The sequence below is a fragment of the Ambystoma mexicanum genome, chromosome 2p (genome assembly GCF_040938575.1).
Source record: "Ambystoma mexicanum isolate Mex_15411 chromosome 2p, UKY_AmexF1_1, whole genome shotgun sequence".
In the NCBI taxonomy this organism is placed as follows: domain Eukaryota; kingdom Metazoa; phylum Chordata; class Amphibia; order Caudata; family Ambystomatidae; genus Ambystoma; species Ambystoma mexicanum.
Window position 1 is genome coordinate 1,046,348,205 of NC_090923.1, and position 21,617 is coordinate 1,046,369,821.

The 21,617-nt window shown below is 46.6% G+C and overlaps 1 protein-coding gene across 1 annotated transcript in view; it reads right to left on the reverse strand.

Annotated features, from left to right (window-relative positions):
• Positions 1-1,807, reverse strand: part of CTSW (cathepsin W) — a 242,907-nt gene extending 241,100 nt beyond the window's left edge. Inside the window, exon 1 of the mRNA XM_069644937.1 lies at positions 1,684-1,807. Within this exon, the coding sequence (XP_069501038.1) occupies positions 1,684-1,776 (93 nt within the window). The 5' untranslated portion in view covers positions 1,777-1,807. The remainder of the gene's footprint in view (positions 1-1,683) is intronic.
• Positions 1,808-21,617: the final 19,810 nt, after the last annotated feature.

The following is a 21,617-nucleotide window of genomic DNA, read 5'->3' on the forward strand; positions in this document are numbered from 1 at the left end:
CGAGGTTATTTCACTGCCTGGGTTCTGCCCCATCTGGCTCTCACTGACCTATTCTGCCTCATGTGGTTCTCGCTGCACCATTCTGCCTAATGCCTCTCTCACGACTCAGGTTCCTTCCCAATGTTCCTCTCATTCCACATGCCAGGCCACACGTGACTTTCACTCTACCAGTGGCACCCCTCGTGGCTCGCACGGTCTGAGTTTTGCCCCATGTCATATCCCTGCTCAAGTTCTGCCACAAGCCAGTTCTTCTCCCTGCCCAGATTCTGTCCCATGTTGATTTCAGTGCCCATATTCTGCCCCATCTGGCTCTCACTGACCTATTCTGCCTCATGTGGTTCTCACTGCTCCATTCTGCCTCATGCCACGCTCCCTGCCCAAATTGTGTCCCATGTTGATTTCACTGCCCATGTTCTGTCCCGGGTTCCTTTCGCTGTCCCAGTATTACCCCGTCTGGCTCTCACTGTCTCTATTCTGCCCCATGTCAAATTCGCTGCCCCAGTTTTGCTCCAATGCCACCTTCATTTCCGCATTTCAGACCCATGTTGATATGATATGATATTTTATTTATAGCTGTTGCTGCCCTTCCTCATTTCTGTTCCACATAAATAACTCTCACATTCCTGCTTTGCCACGCGTCACGTTCCCTACCCCAGTTAATCCCCAATTTCTGCCTTAGGATTGCCCTCACTGCTCAAGATCTGCCACAGTGCCAGGCCTGCTGCCCCAGTAGAGGCCAATGTCACTCTGACTGGCCCAGCTCTTCCCTTCTGGCTCTTACTGCCCTAGGTCTGTCCCATGTGGATGCCACTGCCCCAATTCTGCCCATATGGCTCTAATTGCCCCAGTTCGAGTTTATTAGTCTCATTGCCTCTATTCTGTGCCATATCCCTATCAGGGCCACAGCCCTTCACAAGTTTAACTCTCAATGCCCAAAATAAATAACACACACTGGCCAAAATAGTTAGCACCTTATAGTGGCATTGATACTTAGGGGTGAATTCTCTAAAAAATGCGGCATCTAAAAAAACACATAGGATGTCCTGTTTTTAGATCCCTCATTTTGGGAAAAGACCTTATCATGACCCATCCTCCCGCTTGCGCTTGCTCCCAAAAAGTGCAGGGGAAGTGCCGCATTTCTGCACATTGAAAATTGCATCCGGTTTGTGAATTGGCGATGCGATTTTAAACGCGAACAAACGACCCCTGAAGGGGCGACAAGGGACATCTCAATGTGCACTTCTAATATGTACTAGGTCGGATGCTCTTTGTGAATTGGGCTGCTCCTTTTTTTGGCGCAAGTGAGGAGGCACGCTGTCGCTTCTTCTCACTTGTGCTAAATGAAGTTTTGAGGATCCTAGATGCTCCATTCAGGCATGTTGGAAGGCCGGGCTGGCGTTGAGGGCGAAATCCCTGCCTGTAGAGTTTACAGTGAAGTAGGGCAATGGGGGCTCTTCACTGCAGGCCCAAACCAAGAGAGCATCACCCCGGAGTAAGACACTCACATCTCACAGGAAGTGAGAGGGGGCGCGTCGCCTCACAGAGCCTTCATGCACCCCTCTCCTCATGGCCTGTGGGTTCGTCGGCGCCCTTTTATATACCATTTATTGCCCTTAATCCATATGTTATAGGAGGTATAGAAGGAGATTAGTATCTTCCTTTTTCGTTTCTCTTGGTACTCACTGTGTCCACCTCCTTCTGGGCGTTGTGAGCTTCGCCCGCCTCTGAAAGGGCCCAGGACGCGAGCAGCAGGAGGAGGAGAGCGCGCGCCGACATGATGCACCTGTTTCCTGTGCAGCCAGCAGCCGCGCGCACGCTTTTATGTGTGGATTCGGCTCTAGCAGCTTTCTACCTGTGGGCGCAGGCCAGGGGGTGTGAAAGCCACAGAGGTACAGGGAGGAGGGGGGCGGGAAAGGTGTGAAATCTACCGCACTAATCATGGTGCGACAGCAAACAGCCACCTCTTCGGAAATAAAAAGGGGGAACTAGTGTTGTGTGTGGGCGAGTATGCGCGGGTGCTAGCAAATGGATACCCCATAACAGCTGCAGACAAAGGCTTAGGGGACCCACCATAGTAGTCGCCTGTCTGTTTCCATTTCCTTCCCACTCCCCCCCCCCTTCCTTATCTATGTCTTAGCTCTTGCACTATCTGAAATGTCAGGCCGAGTACAATAGTTAATTTCACATCCTCACTGTTCATGGCCTGTAAGAATGTCATTGTATTTTCCCTTGTTCCCTACCTTGCCTTGAAGCACTTTGAAACACATTGAGTATAGGCGCTATATAAATAAACTATCATATCATATCATACCAAGCAATGACTCGACATGCATACTTTATTCACCTGGAGGAAAAAGAGGAGGACAGGGTGGCAGGATCATCAGGACCTGCAGCAAAGAAAGGTATCCTACTGTTGGGCATACGAGCTGGATTTGTCCACAAACAATCCTGGTTCTAGGGTCTCAGCTATAGTGTATCTATCCAGCAGTGTGCTTCCTGTGTGCAGGGGAGTATCCAGCATTGAAAGAGTTGGTGGTCGAGCTACAAATACAGTCCTGCTACTTCCCCCCCAAATGCACCTTGGAAAATGAATGCTAAATTGACACACAATCATTCCAGCCTCCCATATGATGACTTGACTGCGTACCATCTTCCTGCAACATTCGGACAAGAATGGGACATGGAGCACACAGCAACACTGCGGCCCCGGACAGGATGCCCAGAACAAAATGCATGCCACAGTAAGAAAGGGCTAAACTGGCTACCCCAAAATGCCAGAGTAGGCAAGTAATAATACATACCATACTTGGTTCATCATGGATGCCCAAAATACATTCCACGCCACAGTAGAAAGGGCTAGACTGGCTGCCCCAGGCCCGCTGAAGATGTGTGGGGGCCCATTTCAACATGATGGTTTGGATCCCCCTGCTTAGAGCGAAAACAGTCTAAGTCACCGGTGGGGTGCATACATTACAATGGCGACAAAGATAAGGTTAGTAATCACCGATTATCATGACACAGCCAGCCAGCAGGGAGCTTAAACGCTAAATGGCCACTGAAGGGCTCTAAACCCTTCTTTGTCAGCAAGCGGGCAAGGAGGATTATCCGGTGTTAGAAGTCAATGAGGCGATAACACTTCTGTATGTCCCGTGGGGAGAGAAAACACAGATTGAAACATGAGCGCTGAACTCATGTTAAGCCCGGAAGAGAAATTAATATATTGCTGTGTAACAAGACTGCTGACTGGCAACATGGGGGCTGTTGATCGGGCCCCTCCTCCACCCCGAGGCTCAAGGCCCTTTTCCTTTGAAAAGGTTGAAAGGCCCTGCTGCCATCCCTGGGCTGTCCCCAAAAGCAGTCTAGCCTTGGTATTAAACCAAGTATGCTTTGCATTATTACTTGGCTAGACTGGCCGCCTCCAAATGCCAGTCTAGCCAAGACTTTTTTATGGGCATGTATGATAAAGCAACGTTTTCTTTATAGATGCCCAGAAAAAAGATCACCAGACAGTGCTCCTGTGTGTCCTTCCAGCTGCAGTCCTGAGTGCATTCACTAGTCCGGCTTCAAAAAGAAGTCAGATCATTTCTTTCTGACTCCAGAAAGAAATGACCTGACTTCTTTCTGAAGTTGGACTAGTGAATCCCTGCAGGGCTGGAGCTGAAGGTAGAGCACACAACACTGTCTGGTGTCCGTGTCGCGCACTGCTCGAGGCAGCAGCTGCTGAAGTGGGGTGGGGCACAGAGATCTGTTTGCCATGTGGTGTGCTCCTGCTCAACACCACCCTTTCCTGGCAGCGGGACACCACCCGTTCGGCACCCTGATTACCAATGAGGGTGCTGTACGGGAGGTGTCGAGCTGCCAGGACATTTGGACTGGCGGCCGGGCAAATGATTCATTGTCCTCCTGGCAGCGGGACACCTGATCTCTCGTTTTTAAGTGGTGTTGCCCTGAATGAGACAAATGACCTGTGGTGTGCAATATATGGATGGCCACTATCAATATATATATGAAAATACTCCAGCCAGTTAAACCATGAGTTACTAGGGGAATCCAGACGTGGACCCCTTGCTCACTACTCTTAGAGAGGCACAGCTCCACCCTACTGATGAGGTCCAACCAGACCGAAACACGTGTCTGGGGTTGCTGTTGGTACTCTTGTTCAGAGGAGAATTTCCTAGCATTGCGGTGCTGGACTGCCCCAGTGCAGGACAAAGACTGATATGTTTGGGATATTTCTTCCCTGTGGAAGATAGTGAGCTAAAGACTCTGGGTAAGTCTCTCGTAACCAGGACTAATGTCTGGCAGAGGGACTCCCAGGACCCTCCTTGTTAATTTTTACGAAGAGCATACCTTGAAATCCAAACCAGACCTAGGGACGGGCAATTTTGCAATATTTGGGGATTAATAATGTTGACATTTTAGGCTTCATAAGATGAGGCTCTATTGCTCAGTGGTAGAGCTGGGATTGGAGCTCAGTTTGCAATTCTGGACCTTGACTACAATCTTTCACAATTCATGCAGTACAGCAAGGTGCACTTATTTGTGAATGCATGACAGTCAAGAACTAAAATAATAGCCTGGCTACTTTGTGATTAGTGTACTTGGAAAGTACATGAATGAAATGATAAACTAAAATAAGAGTATTTTTTAAAAACCCTTCTAGAAACATGGTGCAGAGGAGGAGCATGATTGGAGCTTTATTTTCTTCATCATAAATTGAAACCTAGAAAGAACAGACTCTTAAATGATGTGAGACTAAACACTGGGTTTCAGTGCATTTTACATATCTAAATAAAATATGTCAAGCAAAAGGTACTGTGAAATAATTTCACCCGTTTATATTCATTGTTTCACCCAGACTTGTAGAGTCATCAAGTACATTTGACATTCGAGAAAAAAGCGAACTGATTTTTAAGTAAAATAAGTAGACCGGAAATTAAGCTCATCAGAGGTCTGTGACATTTGGCCAGCTCTCTCACCTGGGCCCCTACATCTTAATTGGCCTCCATGGAAACAAGAGTGGCTAAAGGATGCGAGGAGGCAAAATATCTCACCAAGGACAGCACAGCACTATGAGACAAGAAGATTTGCTAATAATTACGACATCGTCCAGTGGCAATGCAGGGATGTGGACATAGACACTCTGGTTACACTGCAATGTGACTACCTATCCTCTGCTCCCCATGAATGCGTTGCGCTGTCATGCCGCCCCGTTTTTAGAGTGCTAGCTTATTTTATTTATTTGTATGCTTATATAATGATGTGATATGATATGGCATTTATAACGCACCTATACACAAGTGTTTCAAGGCACGACGAGCACAAGGGAGGGGGAACAGAGGGAGGACAGACAGCGATCCCACTAGGCCAGGTATCATTCAGATCGCGCAAGTGCTTCGGAAGGGGAAAGAGGAGAAGTGCGAGGGAGAAAGGGGAGAGGTCAGTGCAGTACATGGGGTAAAAAAACAAAATTAAACAGTAAGTAAAAGTATGGCCAGCAGGTGGCAAGTGCAAGGATAAGTGCCGACACCAGGTGTCAAGTGCTGGTAGTGGGACTGTAGGCTACAGAAACAGTCCCCAAGTGCGGGGGTTGCCAGAGGGCAGTGCAGGAGTGCGACTGGCAGGGGAGGGGACCTGGGCCCGAGATCATGGGGTGACCAGGTAACCAGTGCAAATTCAGTGCCAGCCAGGTTAGCAAGGGAGAGGAGGAGAAAAAGCAGAAGCAAAGAAAAAGGTTTTGAGGTGCTTCCGGACCCGAAGATGATTTTCCTCAAGTTTCAGGGAGGCAGGGAGGCTGTTGTCAGAACACCGAATCCTAGTGGACTTTCTCGCTTACCCAACAGACTTTCGGGGGTCAAAATAGCTAGGAACAACATTAATCGCTTCTGTTCCTTTAAAGGCTTGTTTCAAAGGCATTGGGGGTTGCCATGGCGACGCTGGCCGCTAGTACGCCTGCAGTCACGTGTTGCTCCGGTTTCCCGTTCACGTGACTCCCGCGTTGTGGTCACGCAAATTTAGGGCCGCCCCGTTTGCTGCTTCGGTGCTTCTTATCGTTTTCCTCGGAACACAACAGTGGCGCTTTTGTTATCCTGGATCTTGCTCCTTCTCGACCTTTTGACTGTCTATTGGATTTGCTCTTGTCTTGCCCACGGTACTTCTGCTTCGAACTGCTGCTACGACCCGGACTTCCTTTTGACTTTGTTTCACGTCTCCTGCTTCACTTTGCCTGCTTACTTGGTTTTGACCCGGACCGCTCTCAGATTCATTGTTGGGATTGTCTACTTACGTCTCTCAGAAGAAGGATCTTTCACCCTAGGTGTACGCGTGCCGGTGGGAATAGGAAACTGGTGCTGGACTAGAGACTACCTACAGCACATTTGGGACTTCGCATAACTTCCTAGGCGTACGCGTTCCGGCGGGAATAGGAAACTAGTGCTGGACTAGAGACTGCCTATAGCACTCTTGGGAACTCGCTGAACACTCTAGGCGTACGCGTGCCGGCGGGAATAGGGTTTTGTACTGGACCCAAGAAACCTTTCAGCACCTGTGAGACTGCTTTCTTCTTGGACTTTCCCTTTGGATCCGTTTAGATCAACTACATCACACTTTCCTCATTGCATCTCTTCTTACGGATATACAAGTAAGAAATCTCTCCTCTTATTCTTTTTCCAGTTATTGGCTCTTTTGTTTATCCTTGTCTTATGTAAGTTCTTGTATCATTCCAGAGGCTGATTAGTTCCAATCTGCTGTCGTTTTTCTTGTTGGACATGTTATGCACATTACCCTACTGACACTCGGTGGGTTTCCAGTGTGTCCTGTGCAGTTGCCAAGCACCTCGAAGGAAGTTGCATTCATCAGGGATTCCAGAGTGTCCTGTTCCTTCTTCAAACATCTTTCAACCAATTGAATGCTCAGACTGTTTTTTATGCACAACTGAGTGTTACATTGGTGGGAAGAAATAAACTACTGCACTACGGGTTCAACAGCTCCTCTTCGGTCACCAGGCGCTTTACCCTATCAAGGTTCACTGTTTTGACAGAATCAGAAGCCTTAAAATGGACACAGCCACTGATCCCCTGGCTACTTTGGTTCAATTAGTGGCTGATGTACGTGCTGACATGCAAACTGCCCATGATGCTACCCATCACCGTATTGATGACATTGAAGCGGGATTAAGGGTTAGCGCCATAGAACCCCCATCAATTGCAGTGGCTTCCGGGTCTGGTACGGCCAGTGCTCAGGCCAGGGCAGAGCCGGTTCTGATAGTTATGACTGCACAGTTTCTGTTGGCTCCCCCTGAGCGTTTTTTGGGCGATCCAAAAGCCTTCAGAACGTTCATCAATCAATGCAGATTGCATTTTCTTTGTAGACCAACATCGTTTCCCGATTCAACCACTAAGGCCACTTTTATATTGTCTAATCTAGGGGGTACTTCTGCAGTCTGGGCTAATCCTCTCTTGGAACAAGGAAGTCATTTGTTATTTGACTGTGACGCTCTCATAGAGGCGCTTACGAGAGTTTTTGACACCCGATACAAGTCTCAGGCCACTGATTTGGAGTTATTGAATTTACAGCAAGGCGATTCTTCTCTATTGACGTATCTTGATAAGTTTAACCAATTGGTAGCTGAAACCAACTGGCCAGACGAGAAGGAGGCAGCCTTATTCTATAAGGGTCTGTCAGACTCCCTCAAGGACGTCATTGCTACGGTACCTGTGGTTCCCGTCGCTTTTCCTGACTTTTTGGATCTAGTTCTTCAGATCGATGCCCGTAAAGCGGAAAGGAAGGGGGAGAAGAGGACTTTGCCCCCGGTCCCTGTCAGTCTGACAAGTTCGGTTTCAGGTAATGGGGAACCCATGCAAATAGGGGCGGTAAGAGGACCACTGTCTAGCGAAGAAAGAGAGAAGCGTAAAAAGAACAATTTATGCTTTTATTGTGGTTCCTCTGGTCATTTTTTGAGTTTATGTCCCAAGAAACCCGCAAAGTCGGGAAACTCCAAAGCCCGGCAATAGAGGGAGCCCCTATGTCGAGCACTGATCTTCCGGGCTCCAATTTCTCTGTTCCTTTCACTATTAAGGTCGCTCTTGCATCTCCGGATGGCCAAACCTGGTCCTCTGAAGCGGTTTTGGATTCCCAGGCTACTGGAAACTATGTTGATCTCCAGTATGTTAAAGACTGGAACATTCCACTAGTACCTAAAAAACAACCTGAAGTGGTCAACGCAGTTGATGGTACCACACTGCTCTCAGGTTTGGTAACGGAGTCTACAGTGTCCCTGAACTTAGTTATAGACGGCTGTCATAGCGAAGTCATTTCGTTTGATGTCATTACTGCACCTCAATTTCGACTAATTCTGGGTCTACCATGGCTTAGGGTCCATAATCCCTTGGTGGACTGGGTTGCTGGGTATGTCTCGTTTACCTCAACTTATTGTTCAGGACATTGTGGCCCATCAAGCCAAGTGAAAAACAACCCATGTCAAGCCTTATTGGAATCTGTTTCGATGGTAGGTGGCATTGTCAATACCACTTTACTTCCAGAATACAAGGCTTTCGCAGATGTTTTTGACAAGGGTGAGGCAGAAAAGTTACTGCCTCATCGTATTTATGACTGTCCCATTGACCTTAAGGAGGGAGCCAGAATCCCCTCTGGGAGGATATACTCCCTTACCTTGAAGGAGGATGCAGTATTGAAGGAATATTTGGAGAAGGCTTTGGCTTCTGGTTTCATTCGCCCCTTCCGTTCTCCTGCTGCATCTCCCCTGTTCTTTGTTCCGAAAAAAGAGGGGGACCTGAGACCATGTGTAGATTATCGGGACCTGAATGCAGTTACGATACGGAATCAGTACCCCATACCACTGATTTCTGTACTTTTGGACCAGCTAGGCTCTTCAGTAATATACACCAAATTGGACCTCAGGGGTGCGTACAATCTGGTGAGGATAAGAGAGGGGGATGAATGGAAGACGGCATTCAAAACCAGATACGGCCTATTTGAATATTTGGTCATGCCGTTTGGGCTATGTAATGCCCCTGCCACATTTCAACATTTTATCAATGAGGTTTTTCAGGGCATGATTGATCGGTTCGTGATCGTCTATTTAGACGATATCTTGATTTATTCCCCTTCTCTTGAACTACACATACAACATGTTACTGAAGTACTACAACGTTTGCGTAAGAATGAATTATACGCAAAACTAGAGAAGTGCATTTTTCACACTACTTCAGTTGAATTCCTGGGCTATGACATCACTAACCAGGGTGTTCAGATGAGCCAAACTAAGGTCAAGGCAGTACTGGAATGGCCAGTCCGAGGCACACTAAAAGCTTTGCAGTCTTTTTTGGGGTTTGCAAATTTTTATCGTCGATTTATCAGGCACTTCTCTAGCATTGTGGCTCCACTTACTGCCTTAACAAGTAATAAACATCTGTTTCAATGGAATCCCGAAGCACAAAAATCCTTTGAGACTCTCAAGGAGGCGTTTACTTCGGCTCCGGTACTTCAGTACCCTAACGTCAAACAACCGTTTGTTGTGGAGGCTGATGCTTCAGTCGTGGCAGTAGGGGCAGTCCTGTCCCAGTCTTGTCCTGACACAGGGGTCCTCCATCCTGTCGCTTATCATTCACGCAAGCTTACTCCATATGAGGTAGACTACACCATCACTGAACGTGAACTATTGTCTGTCCGGGTGGCCTTTACAGTTTGGAGGCATCATCTCTTGGGAGCAGAGACCCCGATTCAAGTATTCACTGATCATAGAAATCTACTGGCCCTTCAATCATTGAAATGCACTACAGCGCGCCATGCACGTTGGCATGAGTTTTTCTCTATGTACAACTTTGTACTGACCTACCGTCCGGGGACGTTACACTCCAAGGCAGACGCCCTATCAAGACTTTATGAAGACCCGGTGCTTCGGCCACAGGAAGGTCGCCTACTCTTGCCCAACCAGGTTGTGTGTGGCTGCACATTGCAACCATCCTTGAAGACTGCCATTCAGCAGTGGGTCTCAGAAAAACATCCAGAATTGGATGATCTTAATCTGGACGTTATTCAATCCTTGCCATACGTTCAAGGTAAAATATATATACCAGATTCTCATACCCGCAGAACTGCCATGTCTTGCTGTCATGACTCCATGTTGGCTGCACACCCCGGTCCTCGAAAAACTTTGGAATTACTCAAACGTTGGCGCTGGTGGCCTTCCATGTCAAAAGACATTGTGCTGTACATCGCAACCTGCTCAGTTTGCGCTCAATGTAAGACTGCCCTGGCCAAACCAATGGGTCTTCTACAACCCCTGCCAGTACCTGCTAAACCCTGGGTTATGCTTTCCATGGACTTCGTAGTGGAACTACCTTTGATTGGTGGTTTTGACACTATTTGGGTGGTAGTCGACAGTTTTACGAAGTTGGCCCTTATTGTGTATTGTCGGGGTCTTCCATTCGCTACTATCCTGGTGGACTTGTTTTTACGTAATGTCTTCCGATTCTTTGTTCTTCCGGAGATCATAATATCTGACAGGGGTGCGCAATTCACCTCTCATTTTTGGAAACATCTTACACAGTCTATGGGCATTGACGAGAGATATTCTACGGCTTACCATCCACAAACAGATGGCCAAACCGAGCGGCTCAATGCCACCATGGAATAATACTTGAGATGCCTTATTCTACAACACCAAGAAACCTGGCTCTCCGTATTGCCCATGGCAGAGTTCGCCTATAATAACTCTGTGCATTCTTCTACGGGGGTCTCTCCTTTCTATGCCATGTATGGACAAAACCCTCGCTCTCTGCCCTTGGACTTTTGTTCATCCTCGGATTGTCCAGCGGTCCAATCTTGTCTTAGGGACCTGACATCATTACGTAAGAGCGTTATGGAACACTTGACACATGCTCAAGAACAGACCAAGAAGTACGCCGATCGCCATCGCCAGCCAGCACCGCAGTACACTGCTGGTATGTGTGTTTGGCTCTCTACCAAGAATCTCAGTATTCCAGGTCGCAAGACCCTGTTACCTCGCTTTGTGGGTCCCTATGTTGTTAAAGAGGTGATTAGTCCCCTTGTGATCAAATTGGAACTACCCCCTGCTTGGAAAATACATCCCGTATTCCACGTGTTTTAGGTCAAGCCGTGTTCTGAGCAGGTGAGGTTACCTGCCCGTCCCCCCCCCCTGTTGGTACAAGGGGTGGAGGAATATGAGGTTAATGCTATTTTGGACACCAAGCTATCTCGTGGGGTACGTTTGTTTTTGGTGGATTGGAAGGGTTACGGTCCAGAGGATCGCACCTGGGAACCTGAATCCAACATCCATGCCCCCACGCTGTTATCCCGGTTTCTAGCATCTCGAGGTCTGGGGGGACCTTTGAGGGAGGATACTGTCAGAACACCGAATCCTAGTGGACTTTCTCGCTTACCCAACAGACTTTCGGGGGTCAAAATAGCTAGGAACAACATTAATTGCTTCCGTTCCTTTAAAGGCTTGTTTCAAAGGCATTGGGGGTTGCCATGGCGACGCTGGCCGCTAGTACGCCTGCAGTCACGTGTTGCTCCGGTTTCCCGTTCACGTGACTCCCGCGTTGTGGTCACACAAATTTAGGGCCACCCCGTTTGCTGCTTCGGTGCTTCTGATCGTTTTCCTCGGAACACAACAGTGGCGCTTTTGTTATCCTGGATCTTGCTCCTTCTCGACCTTTTGCCTGTCTATTGGATTTGCTCTTGTCTTGCCCACGGTACTTCTGCTTCGAACTGCTGCTACGACCCGGACTTCCTTTTGACTTCGATTTACGTCTCCTGCTTCACTTTGCCTGCTTACTTGGTTTTGACCCGGACCGCTCTCAGATTCATTGTTGGGATTGTCTACTTACGTCTCTCAGAAGAAGGATCTTTCACCCTAGGTGTACGCGTGCCGGCGGGAATAGGAAACTGGTGCTGGACTAGAGACTACCTACAGCACATTTGGGACTTCGCACAACTTCCTAGGTGTACGCGTTCCGGCGGGAATAGGAAACTAGTGCTGGACTAGAGACTGCCTATAGCACTCTTGGGAACTCGCTGAACACTCTAGGCGTACGCGTGCCGGCGGGAATAGGGTTTTGTACTGGACCCAAGAAACCTTTCAGCACCTGTGAGACTGCTTTCTTCTTGGACTTTCCCTTTGAATCTGTTTAGATCAACTACATCACACTTTCCTCGTTGCATCTCTTCTTACGGATATACAAGTAAGAAATCTCTCCTCTTGTTCTTTTTCCAGTTATTGGCTCTTTTGTTTATCCTTGTCTTATGCAAGTTCTTGTATCATTCCAGAGGCTGATTAGTTCCAATCTGCTGTCGTTTTTCTTGTTGGACATGTTATGCACATTACCCTACTGACACTCGGTGGGTTTCCAGTGTGTCCTGTGCAGTTGCCAAGCACCTTGAAGGAAGTTGCAGTCATCAGGGGTTCCAGAGTGTCCTGTTCCTTCTTCAAACATCTTTCAACCAATTGAATGCTCAGATTGTTTTTTATGCACAACTGAGTGTTACATTGGTGGGAAGAAATAAACTTCTGCACTACGGGTTCAACAGCTCCTCTTCGGTCACCAGGCGCTTTACCCTATCAAGGTTCACTGTTCTGACAGCTGTTCCAGAGGGAGGCCCCAGCCAAAGAAAGAGATCTACCACCAACTCGTTGCTTGGAGAAGCGACTGACCCTGAGGGAGTTTGAGGTAGATGAGCGAAGAGCTTGAGAAGGAAGGCATTTGGGGAGAGAGAGTTGAAGGTATTGAGGCCCCTGGCCCTAGAAAGCCTTGTGGACGATGCAGAGGGTTTTGAACTTAATCCTCACAGCCACTGGGAGCCAGTGTAGAGATTTCAGTCCTGGAGAGATACGATCCCTGGGCTTGAGGCCAAGGACAAGTCTCGCGGTCCTGTTCTGGATATGTTGCAGGGGGCAGAGAGTAGAAGCAGGCATATTTAGAAAGAGGCTATTACAATAGCCAGCCTAGAGAGAACCACAGCTCTGGAGACCATGAGCTTCTGGGGGAAGGAGAGGAAAGGAAGAATACCTCTGAGGAGCTGCAGCTGGTAGTGTGACTTCTTAGAGATGTCAGAGATGTGAGGAGAGAAGGAGTGTGTAGAGTGAAGGTGACCCCGAGGATTTTAGCCTTACAGGTGGGAACAGGGCCAAGGGAGGTCGGCCAGAGAGCTACAGGAAAGGAGGGAGCGATTTTGCCAATGAGGAGAATCTCAATCTTACTGGCATTAAGGCAGAGGTCATTGGCGGCACACCACTCCTGAATAGCAGACAGACAGTCAGAGATGAGGGAAGTGAGGGAGGAGGCCGAGGGTAGCCTGAAGATGAACTGGGTGTCATCTGCATAGCACTGAAAGTTGGGGCAGAGAGCAGCGATGCAGTGGGCAAGGAGTGCCAGGTATTGGTTGAACAGCCAGGGAGGGAGGTTAGACCCCTGGAGGACACCACAGGTACAGAAAAAGATAGCGGAGAGGAAGGTCCCAAGTTGGACCTGGGAGGGTCAGTCGGAGAGGAAAGAAGTCAGCCATGCCAGAGCCTGACCAGTGATACCCAGGTTGTCACAGAGACGGTTGAGCAGGATGGCATGCGTCGAAAGCCCGCAGGCATCAGGGCACTGTACATAGAACATAAAGTTAACAAACAAGGCACAAAAGGAAATACACGCCCAAACAAAATGAGGACAATACAGACCATAGTAACAGCAAAAATGACAATAGTAACAGAGATCTAATTAAATAAAGCCAGAGGGCTGCCTTGTGGAACAAAAAGAACAGCGTCAAAGCCAGAGAATACAAAGGCTACAGAATACGAAGGCTACGACAATAACAAGTCAGTTCAATACAATTCTGAGGTTAGTGACAGTAGACATGTGCTGAGGAATTAGAGTTCTGTTCAGATAAGAAGGTAAACTGCTGGAACCACATGCCACAATGATGCAGTCGGTATTGTCACTAATACACCAATCGTCAATCTGGGTTCTAAGGAGAACACTTAGATCTCGAGTTCTTACACAATTAGGCCATAGTTTAGAGTTAAACCAAGCCAGTATTTAATTTTTCAAGGCCTCCCTTGATTCAAACTGGCTTGGCTTATCAACGTTGGTGATGACAATATTTCTAAGGTCCATGGCAAATCTCCTTAGACTGGGGTCCACAATGTTAGCCATCTCGGCTTTTCTTTGCCGCAAATCCTTCTGCTGGGATGGGGCCTAGCTTCGTGGACAACATGAAAGCCTCTCGCTGTAGTTTGCCCCCCTACCGGGAGCAGGGGTAACAGCCTTTGCCTGAAAAGACAGACCTGCATGGGGGATTTCTATAAGGTCTGTTTGACAGCTTCGATGAGGATCAATCTTAAGGGGGTAAGTTTGTGAGGAGTTTTCCATTCTCTTAGGTTCTATACGATTGGGTGTCTTTGGGTTTGGCAGAAGTGGAGGGAGCATATTAGACCCCACTGACACCACCCATCTCTGAAAGTCCTCAACATAAGCACAAGCCTCAAGGCCCGCAACAATTAACCTGAAGGGACCGCCAAGACTCTGGTATCTTGGGGTCAGCCATCCCTCTAACAGTGTTTACTACCGATTTTTGTCCTGACTGGTCCCCTTTGGATTTCGGCTGACTTACCATGGCCAGGGCACCCCGCAATATATGGCTTTCAAAATCCACCAGTTCAGAATTATCCAATTCCTTATTCTTGGCATAACACCCATTTGTCCATCCTTGATCGTCTTGGGAGTTAATTACCTTTGACTGCACAGGCGCTGGGATTTGTGGCAGGAAGCCGGCAGCTTTGTCTTCAGAATTTTAAAATCATTCTGAAGATCATCTTTGCTAATAAGTAATAGTTTAGAACAGAGAAGCTGTTCTTGCTGGAGCCTCAATCTCCTTTTGGCACTAAGGGTCAGAACATTCGATAGGTGGTTACTGTTCTTATTGGGGGCCAGCAGAGATGATTGGGGGGGGGATTCTCAACACTCAACACTAGGCGAACCATGGGAGGAGTGCCTGCCGGAGATGGAAGACTATACGCTGACTTCATCTTACCAGAGAGACAGCTACCATGAATCCTTGAATACACAAATGGCCCGATTCTGAGCTCGGGATAAAATTACTGTAGAAAGGCAACATTCTCCCATCCATTTTTCAGCACCAACATTCTTAGGTGGATGGAACTATTGGATGGGAGATTTTATGCTTTCCAGCTGTAAAAGCTGAGCAAATCAGTGTTTATGGGGCCAGCGTGTGCACCAGTTACATTGCAAGCATTTAAAAAAAGTTTCTTTCTTTAATTACTATAGTGTCCTTGACTCATCAGTAAATAAGAAAAGTGGTGCTGCAGACTAAGAAATGCCTACATTATAAAGGAAAAAGTGTGCAGTAAATGTTAACAACCATGGGTCAAGTCCTAAAAAAAGAAGTTGGGGACTCATTGGCATAGTCAAAAGGAAGTGATGTCATCGAAAGTGATGATGCCACCGGAAGCGGCATGATGGGAAGTGATGTCATTGGAAGTTGTGTGACATCACAAGAAGTTGTGTGACAGAAAGTGACATTGGTTGCACTCTGTGCTTGTTAATGGGTACTACACTGATCTGGCCACAGTATACTGCATTTCCTGGGGTGCATCCAAGCACAGAGAAAACATAAATTGACACAGACTCTGTTCTGTTTCACCCAAACTCCCGTTCCTCCCCCCACCAAAAAAAGGCTTTATGCAGGAATTGAGACTGTAAGCGCTAAACAGAGCAACCAATGGTACAATTTACATGACCAGATAATCAGAAAACCAAAGATCAACACGAATATGTTTTTAAACGGGACTTGAAAAGAGGAAAAGAAGAAAAAGAACACAGAGGAAGAGTACAGGAATTCCAGGTCTTTGGTGCAAGAAGAGCAAATAAACAGAAATAGAATGGGGCAAGAGAAACAGTCAACAGAAAAGGAAATTCAGAACAAAGCGAACAAGCTGGAGAATAAAAAGAAACTAAAGAAGATAGATTTTGAAGGGACGAGGCTCTAGAGGCACTTAAAAACAATACAAAGAAAATTCAAAAGTAAGCGATTTTCAAAGGAAAGCCAATGCAAAGAGTGGAGAGCAGAAGTGATTGAATCAAGAGGAGCAAGAGAACACAGAACTCGAATAGAAGAATGATAAAGTTAAGAGGAGCAAGTTGAGATGCAGGAAGACCAAAAAGAGAACAGTAGAAGATAGTGATGAATCAAAAATAACACCAAGATTACAAGCTGTATTATTAACTATTGTTATAATAACATTTGTTTAATTTCTGTTTATTGAAGTGTTCCGATAAAGTTTAATAAGAGCAGAGCCCTCTACATGTGAAACCCTCCCACGATATAAGCACACATTTGTACAAAAACATCAAATAAAAGTGGGGCTTCACTGATTGTCCTCATAATAAGGGGGGAAGAAAATACAGAGCAGAAGTCGTCTCCCCACAAACTTGAAGCCACTCACAACCCGAAAGTGTAAAACACGTTGCCCCTTACCCGTCCCAACCAGAGCCCTTTCTCAGTTTCCAGTCGGCTAATCCTTATATACACTAGGCACTCCAAAGCATAGATGTCATGCATAACAGACAGCAACCTTCTGTATTATACAGTCTATAAAACAGAACATTCATTTGTATCACTATAAGGAAAGCTTATCCTATGATCGTTCCACTTTGAACTATTACACTCTCTCAGGAGTTCAGTTCTAGAGCCGGCGAGTCCAGAACATCTTTAATACCCAACACTCGACCATCTTGGGCAATCCTCTGGCTACTGCCCGTTTAAACACTGATCCCAACCAAATCAAGTTTTCAGAAAGAATAGTCCCGCATTTAACTCATGTTTGTTTGATATTTGGAAAACTCGTTGATCCATTCAACCACTGTCTGTACCAACACTGGCCGGTGCGAGAATCGACTTCAATAGATCGTCCGCACTTTCCACATCCCAGAAGATGTATTCTTTTCCGTTCCAGGTGACTCGCAGTTTGTCAGGCCGCAGTAGACCGGCTTTCACTCCTCACCTAAAGAAGTATCTTTTCAGGGGGTCCATTTTCTTCCTCCTCTTCTCCGTTGCAGGCGCAACATCCGGAAAGATAATGACTTTACGGTGTTGATATTCCAACAGCATTTTTTTCCGAGCTTGCAGCCTTCAAAATCCAGTCCCTGTCTCGGATGTCTGAGACCTTGATGATAAGTGTTGGCCCCACTGTAGGATCTCTGTACTTTTCTGGGAGTCGCATCTTAATCCTATACCATTGCCAATGTAAATAGGATCGTCCTCTTTGAAAGCCAGGTGGAGGCAAACAAAACTGGGTCGTCCCCCTCCACTCCTGTTGGGAGGCCGATCAACCTAATCTGTTTTTCCTTAGCACATTCTCCAGATACTCCAGCCTGTTCTCTAACACCGCGTACCCTTTAGTGACTGCCTTCATTTCTTCACTGCTGGGGCCGTTTGGGCCCACTGCTGATCCATCTCTCTGGCTTTTTGCTCCAGCATGGAAATTCTAAATTCCAGTTGGGCAACCTTTTCATTCAATGTGTCGAAATTTCCCTCTAGCTGCAACATTGATTTTTCGATGCAGCCCAACGCAGCCATCACTGAGTCTCTCACAGGTGATATGAGCCTGGAAGCATCCTGACTAGCTTGTCTACTAACCGAGCCACGTGATGAAAAAAAGTCAGTAACCTATTTTGTCTTTTTTTTGTTTTTCCCAGTTGCCATTATGGGGTTCTTACTCACCTGGGAATATATGAAAGTGGTGCTGGTATCTGGTACCCAAATCTGTGCACCTTAACTCGCCACAAGCAGGAAGCAGACTGCATATTTTACACAACTTCATTGCATGCCTTGATCAGAGCTTCCAGAGCACGAGGGCACAGTGCAAGTCCATACTGCCATCAGTAAAAATGGCTGCTCCGAGTCATGTTTCATATCAGTTTCCACAGATTTGCTGCGGTAAGAACAGTTAGCTGTCCTTCCATTGTTCACCTGGAAACCATCAGTCCCTCCTTACCGTGTCTGTCATGGTCAGATGCAATCCTTTACATGCTCTGCTGGCCATCTGGAGGGGAGATCATCTCCGGAATTCTCTGATATTCCGGGCTGCCATAAGTGCCCCAGGGCTCACAAGGCCCGCCACCCATCCTGGCAGCCGAAGCCAACGTTTCCCCCCCAATCGAGCAACCGGACCAGTGGTGCTCTCTTCTCTTTTCACTTATACATTAGTGGGCTCTGTTGGGAGGACCCAGAAGGAGTAATCGTGCGCTCCTGCTCAGAGCCTCAAAAGAATGCAACCATCTTGCTTGGTCGCCAAGCGATGCCCCTCAATTACCAATTATTATTAACAAAGTTACATATTTTCCTGCAGTTGTCACATTTGGTATTGCATCCTGTTTTATCCAATGCACACAAAATCAAAGTTTAACAGTTTCCAAATGCACTAATTTATCCTCATCAGCGATTTTTGCATGGTGACAAATGCTGGCACCAAAGAAACTCCCACACACATCTGCATACTTTTTGTCACAGTGGGTTACAGGATCTACTTTGCATTACTGGCTATCAGCTGCATTGCGATATGAAGAGAGCCACCTCTTCACATATGACTGAGGCTCCCAAAGTGGCATAGGGGGGCCGTGAGGTTAATAAACATTAAGGAGGAGAGATGGCTAATGCTAACAGAACCCCAACTTCACTTACTGCATCTGCAATGCCAGCTAAATTAATCATGATTTTATTAAGCCCAATGAATGTAGCACAATGCTTGCTGTCACGTGAAGTACACAAGCTTGCCCTTAGGAAATGATTATGAAGTGCCAGGTATGACTCCCATACTGCTCTAATAGCCCCCCGGGTCAAAGCAATCCACCTAATAGAAAGGATGTTGTCAATCTTAAGAATTTGAGCTTCCTTTGCATATTCTGAAAGTTGACGTTGATTTTGTGGCGATCGATGGCAGTCTGTATACAGCTTTTCAAAAACCATCAGACATTTCAGAACAGAGACAGTATGAACAGTGTCAGACACGCTCATCTCAATGCAGTGGCACAAACGGTGCCATTTCACAATGCAGGGATATTTTTCAGCTAATCTCTCAAGCACACCAGAGTTTCGTCCCAGCATAACTCTGGTCTCATCACTGCATGCCCCTATCAAATTCTCTGCCAGGAACTGGTGACAAAGTCCATGTTTAGACAAACAACTCAAAAGTGAGGCTTCAATAGACTCTGCATCCACTCCAGCCAATTCTAGCACATCAAGGAAAAAGGTGATTGGCTCTGTACCACCAAATGAAGCACGAATATAAACAATTAAAACGTAATATGATGAAACAGTTGTGATTTTGTCAATCAAAAATAGACATTTTTGGAGCCCATTCCACAATAATTGAACAAAGCTCCCTATGCATTTCAGATGCAATGCAAACAGTTATTTGTGCGGCAGTGTATTGTCTATGTAGAATAGATCCCATGTTGTTATACTGAAAAGTAACCCCATAACTGAATGATACATATAATATATTAGCCAGAAGCAAATTGCATCATGTGACAAACATCGCCATCCGAGAAACCTAAATGTAACCAAAGGGAGTCCTTTTTGTGGAACGCCAGCCATTTTATCTTTTTTCTGTAACAATTTGAAAATGTATTCTATGCTTTAGATCCACACATGGTGCGAGGTCATGGCTTGAACTCTGAAATGCTAACACAGACAGGAATGCAGAACTGTACAAAAATACATTGTTTTCCCTTCCCAACATCCTTGAAGCTGAGCAGAAGCCACACCTAATCAGTAGTCCAGGTGCCGGTCTGTCTTGCTAGCACTGTTGTAAAAGGCAGTTAAACATGAATGATATGCTCCTAGCGGTGCTCCTTCATGGAGGATGGTATTTTTTCTGCTTCAGAACTGTCTGACCCTTAGCTCATGAGCCGTAGCAAACAGATAACGTAGTATGGAATGTTTCTCTGCTTAGAACAAGATATCCTTACCGAGCCAGAGCTCCATGTTCGTCATAACAGAAAGCTGTCTCTGCTGCCTTTGCTAGAACAACTAATGTTCAGACTGAATGAAGATTTCTCATAATGTGTCATAATTGTCAATCACTGAACCCTAGCCCGTATGACATGTATAAGGGCAGATCGAATAGCTTCTAACAGAAAATGATGTCTGATTATATATACTGTTGCTTGAGCGCTGTTCGCTCTCTCTCGCATCTCACGGGGTCTGGGAACACACGTTGTGAGGCGTTGAGACCTAGTTGGCCGACTGAGAAACTCTGAATAAAACCAGACTTGTTTGGGAAAAGGAACCTTGTGTCTGACGTGTCATTATAGTATATGGTTATTGTGCCTTAGTTTCCATATGCTGTATTTATGGCCTAGCAAATATGGTGCACGAATAAGGACCCTCCCATTAATGCTCCATCGCATACGTTGAAGTGGAAGGAAGGCAAAAACAAGTCGAGGACGAAGCCGTCGGACCGGGATCGAAAGGTGTTCGGGGTGCCCCTGCAGAAGTGATGAGAGACTCCTACGCAGAGCTGTACACAGGCGATCCCTGACTGACGAACTGCGCCCAGAGAGCATTGAGGCGAGGGTCCTGGAAAAGAGGCAAATTGAACCAGACACGTAGTCACGATGATTCTTGGTTGCGCCTGTGTACGGGCGAATTGCGTCCTGAGTGCCAAACTGGTGGTTCAGGTGCATCGTGCCCCGATTCTTAAACGTCCTGATATTGGTCGAGTGTTGCTCTTGCTCAAACGCCCAGGGTAAGAAAAGGGTAAGATTTAACCATGCCTGGGAAATTGTCTTCCTGTTTAGTGAGTTTTTTTCACTGCGGTAGACAATCGTTGGAAACTGGCCAGGTCGTGCCACCGAAGGGTCGCCGGCATATGAGATGTACATCAAGTATGGAATAGGGGCAATAAGGTTCAATGCGGTTTGGCATAGGCATACTAGACGTGTATCAGACATTCAGTGGCCTAATAATGTAAGTTTTGAATTACCGCATATAGAACACTTAGAATCAGTACTGCTATGCAAAAAGGCTACACCAGCAGCGTTCAACATAGTAAGAGACTGGAGAAAGGAAGCTAATCTCTGTTTGAAAAGTAGGGAGAAACACGCATGTAGACATAAAACAAATACGGAGAAAGCACTAGAACATGATCAGCACCAGCAGACAGAAGCCATTAGGGACATGGATAGGGCCTTCCAATTAGATATACAGAAAATATATCCTTCACAAGATTTGCATACATCAGATGAACTAATAAACAAGATATTAAATGAGCGAAGAAATGAACATCAAAGTACAGACCCAGACCCCACACCTACAGTAAGCATTCCCTCTCCCTCTGTGCCTGTGACATCATTTCCTCCACCTCCTTCAGAGCAAGAGTTGTCTGCTTTAGCTGGCAGTTCTACAACATTGGGGCCTGAACGAGGAAGCCCTAGACAGACTCGTAGTACGATTAGTAAGGGAAGGAAAGAAGAACTGAGAGAGTGGGCCGAAATGTATATTAATGATGACAATGAAGCGGCTGTGCAAAGTGCCATATCTGATCATAGAGACCTTGGTGAACA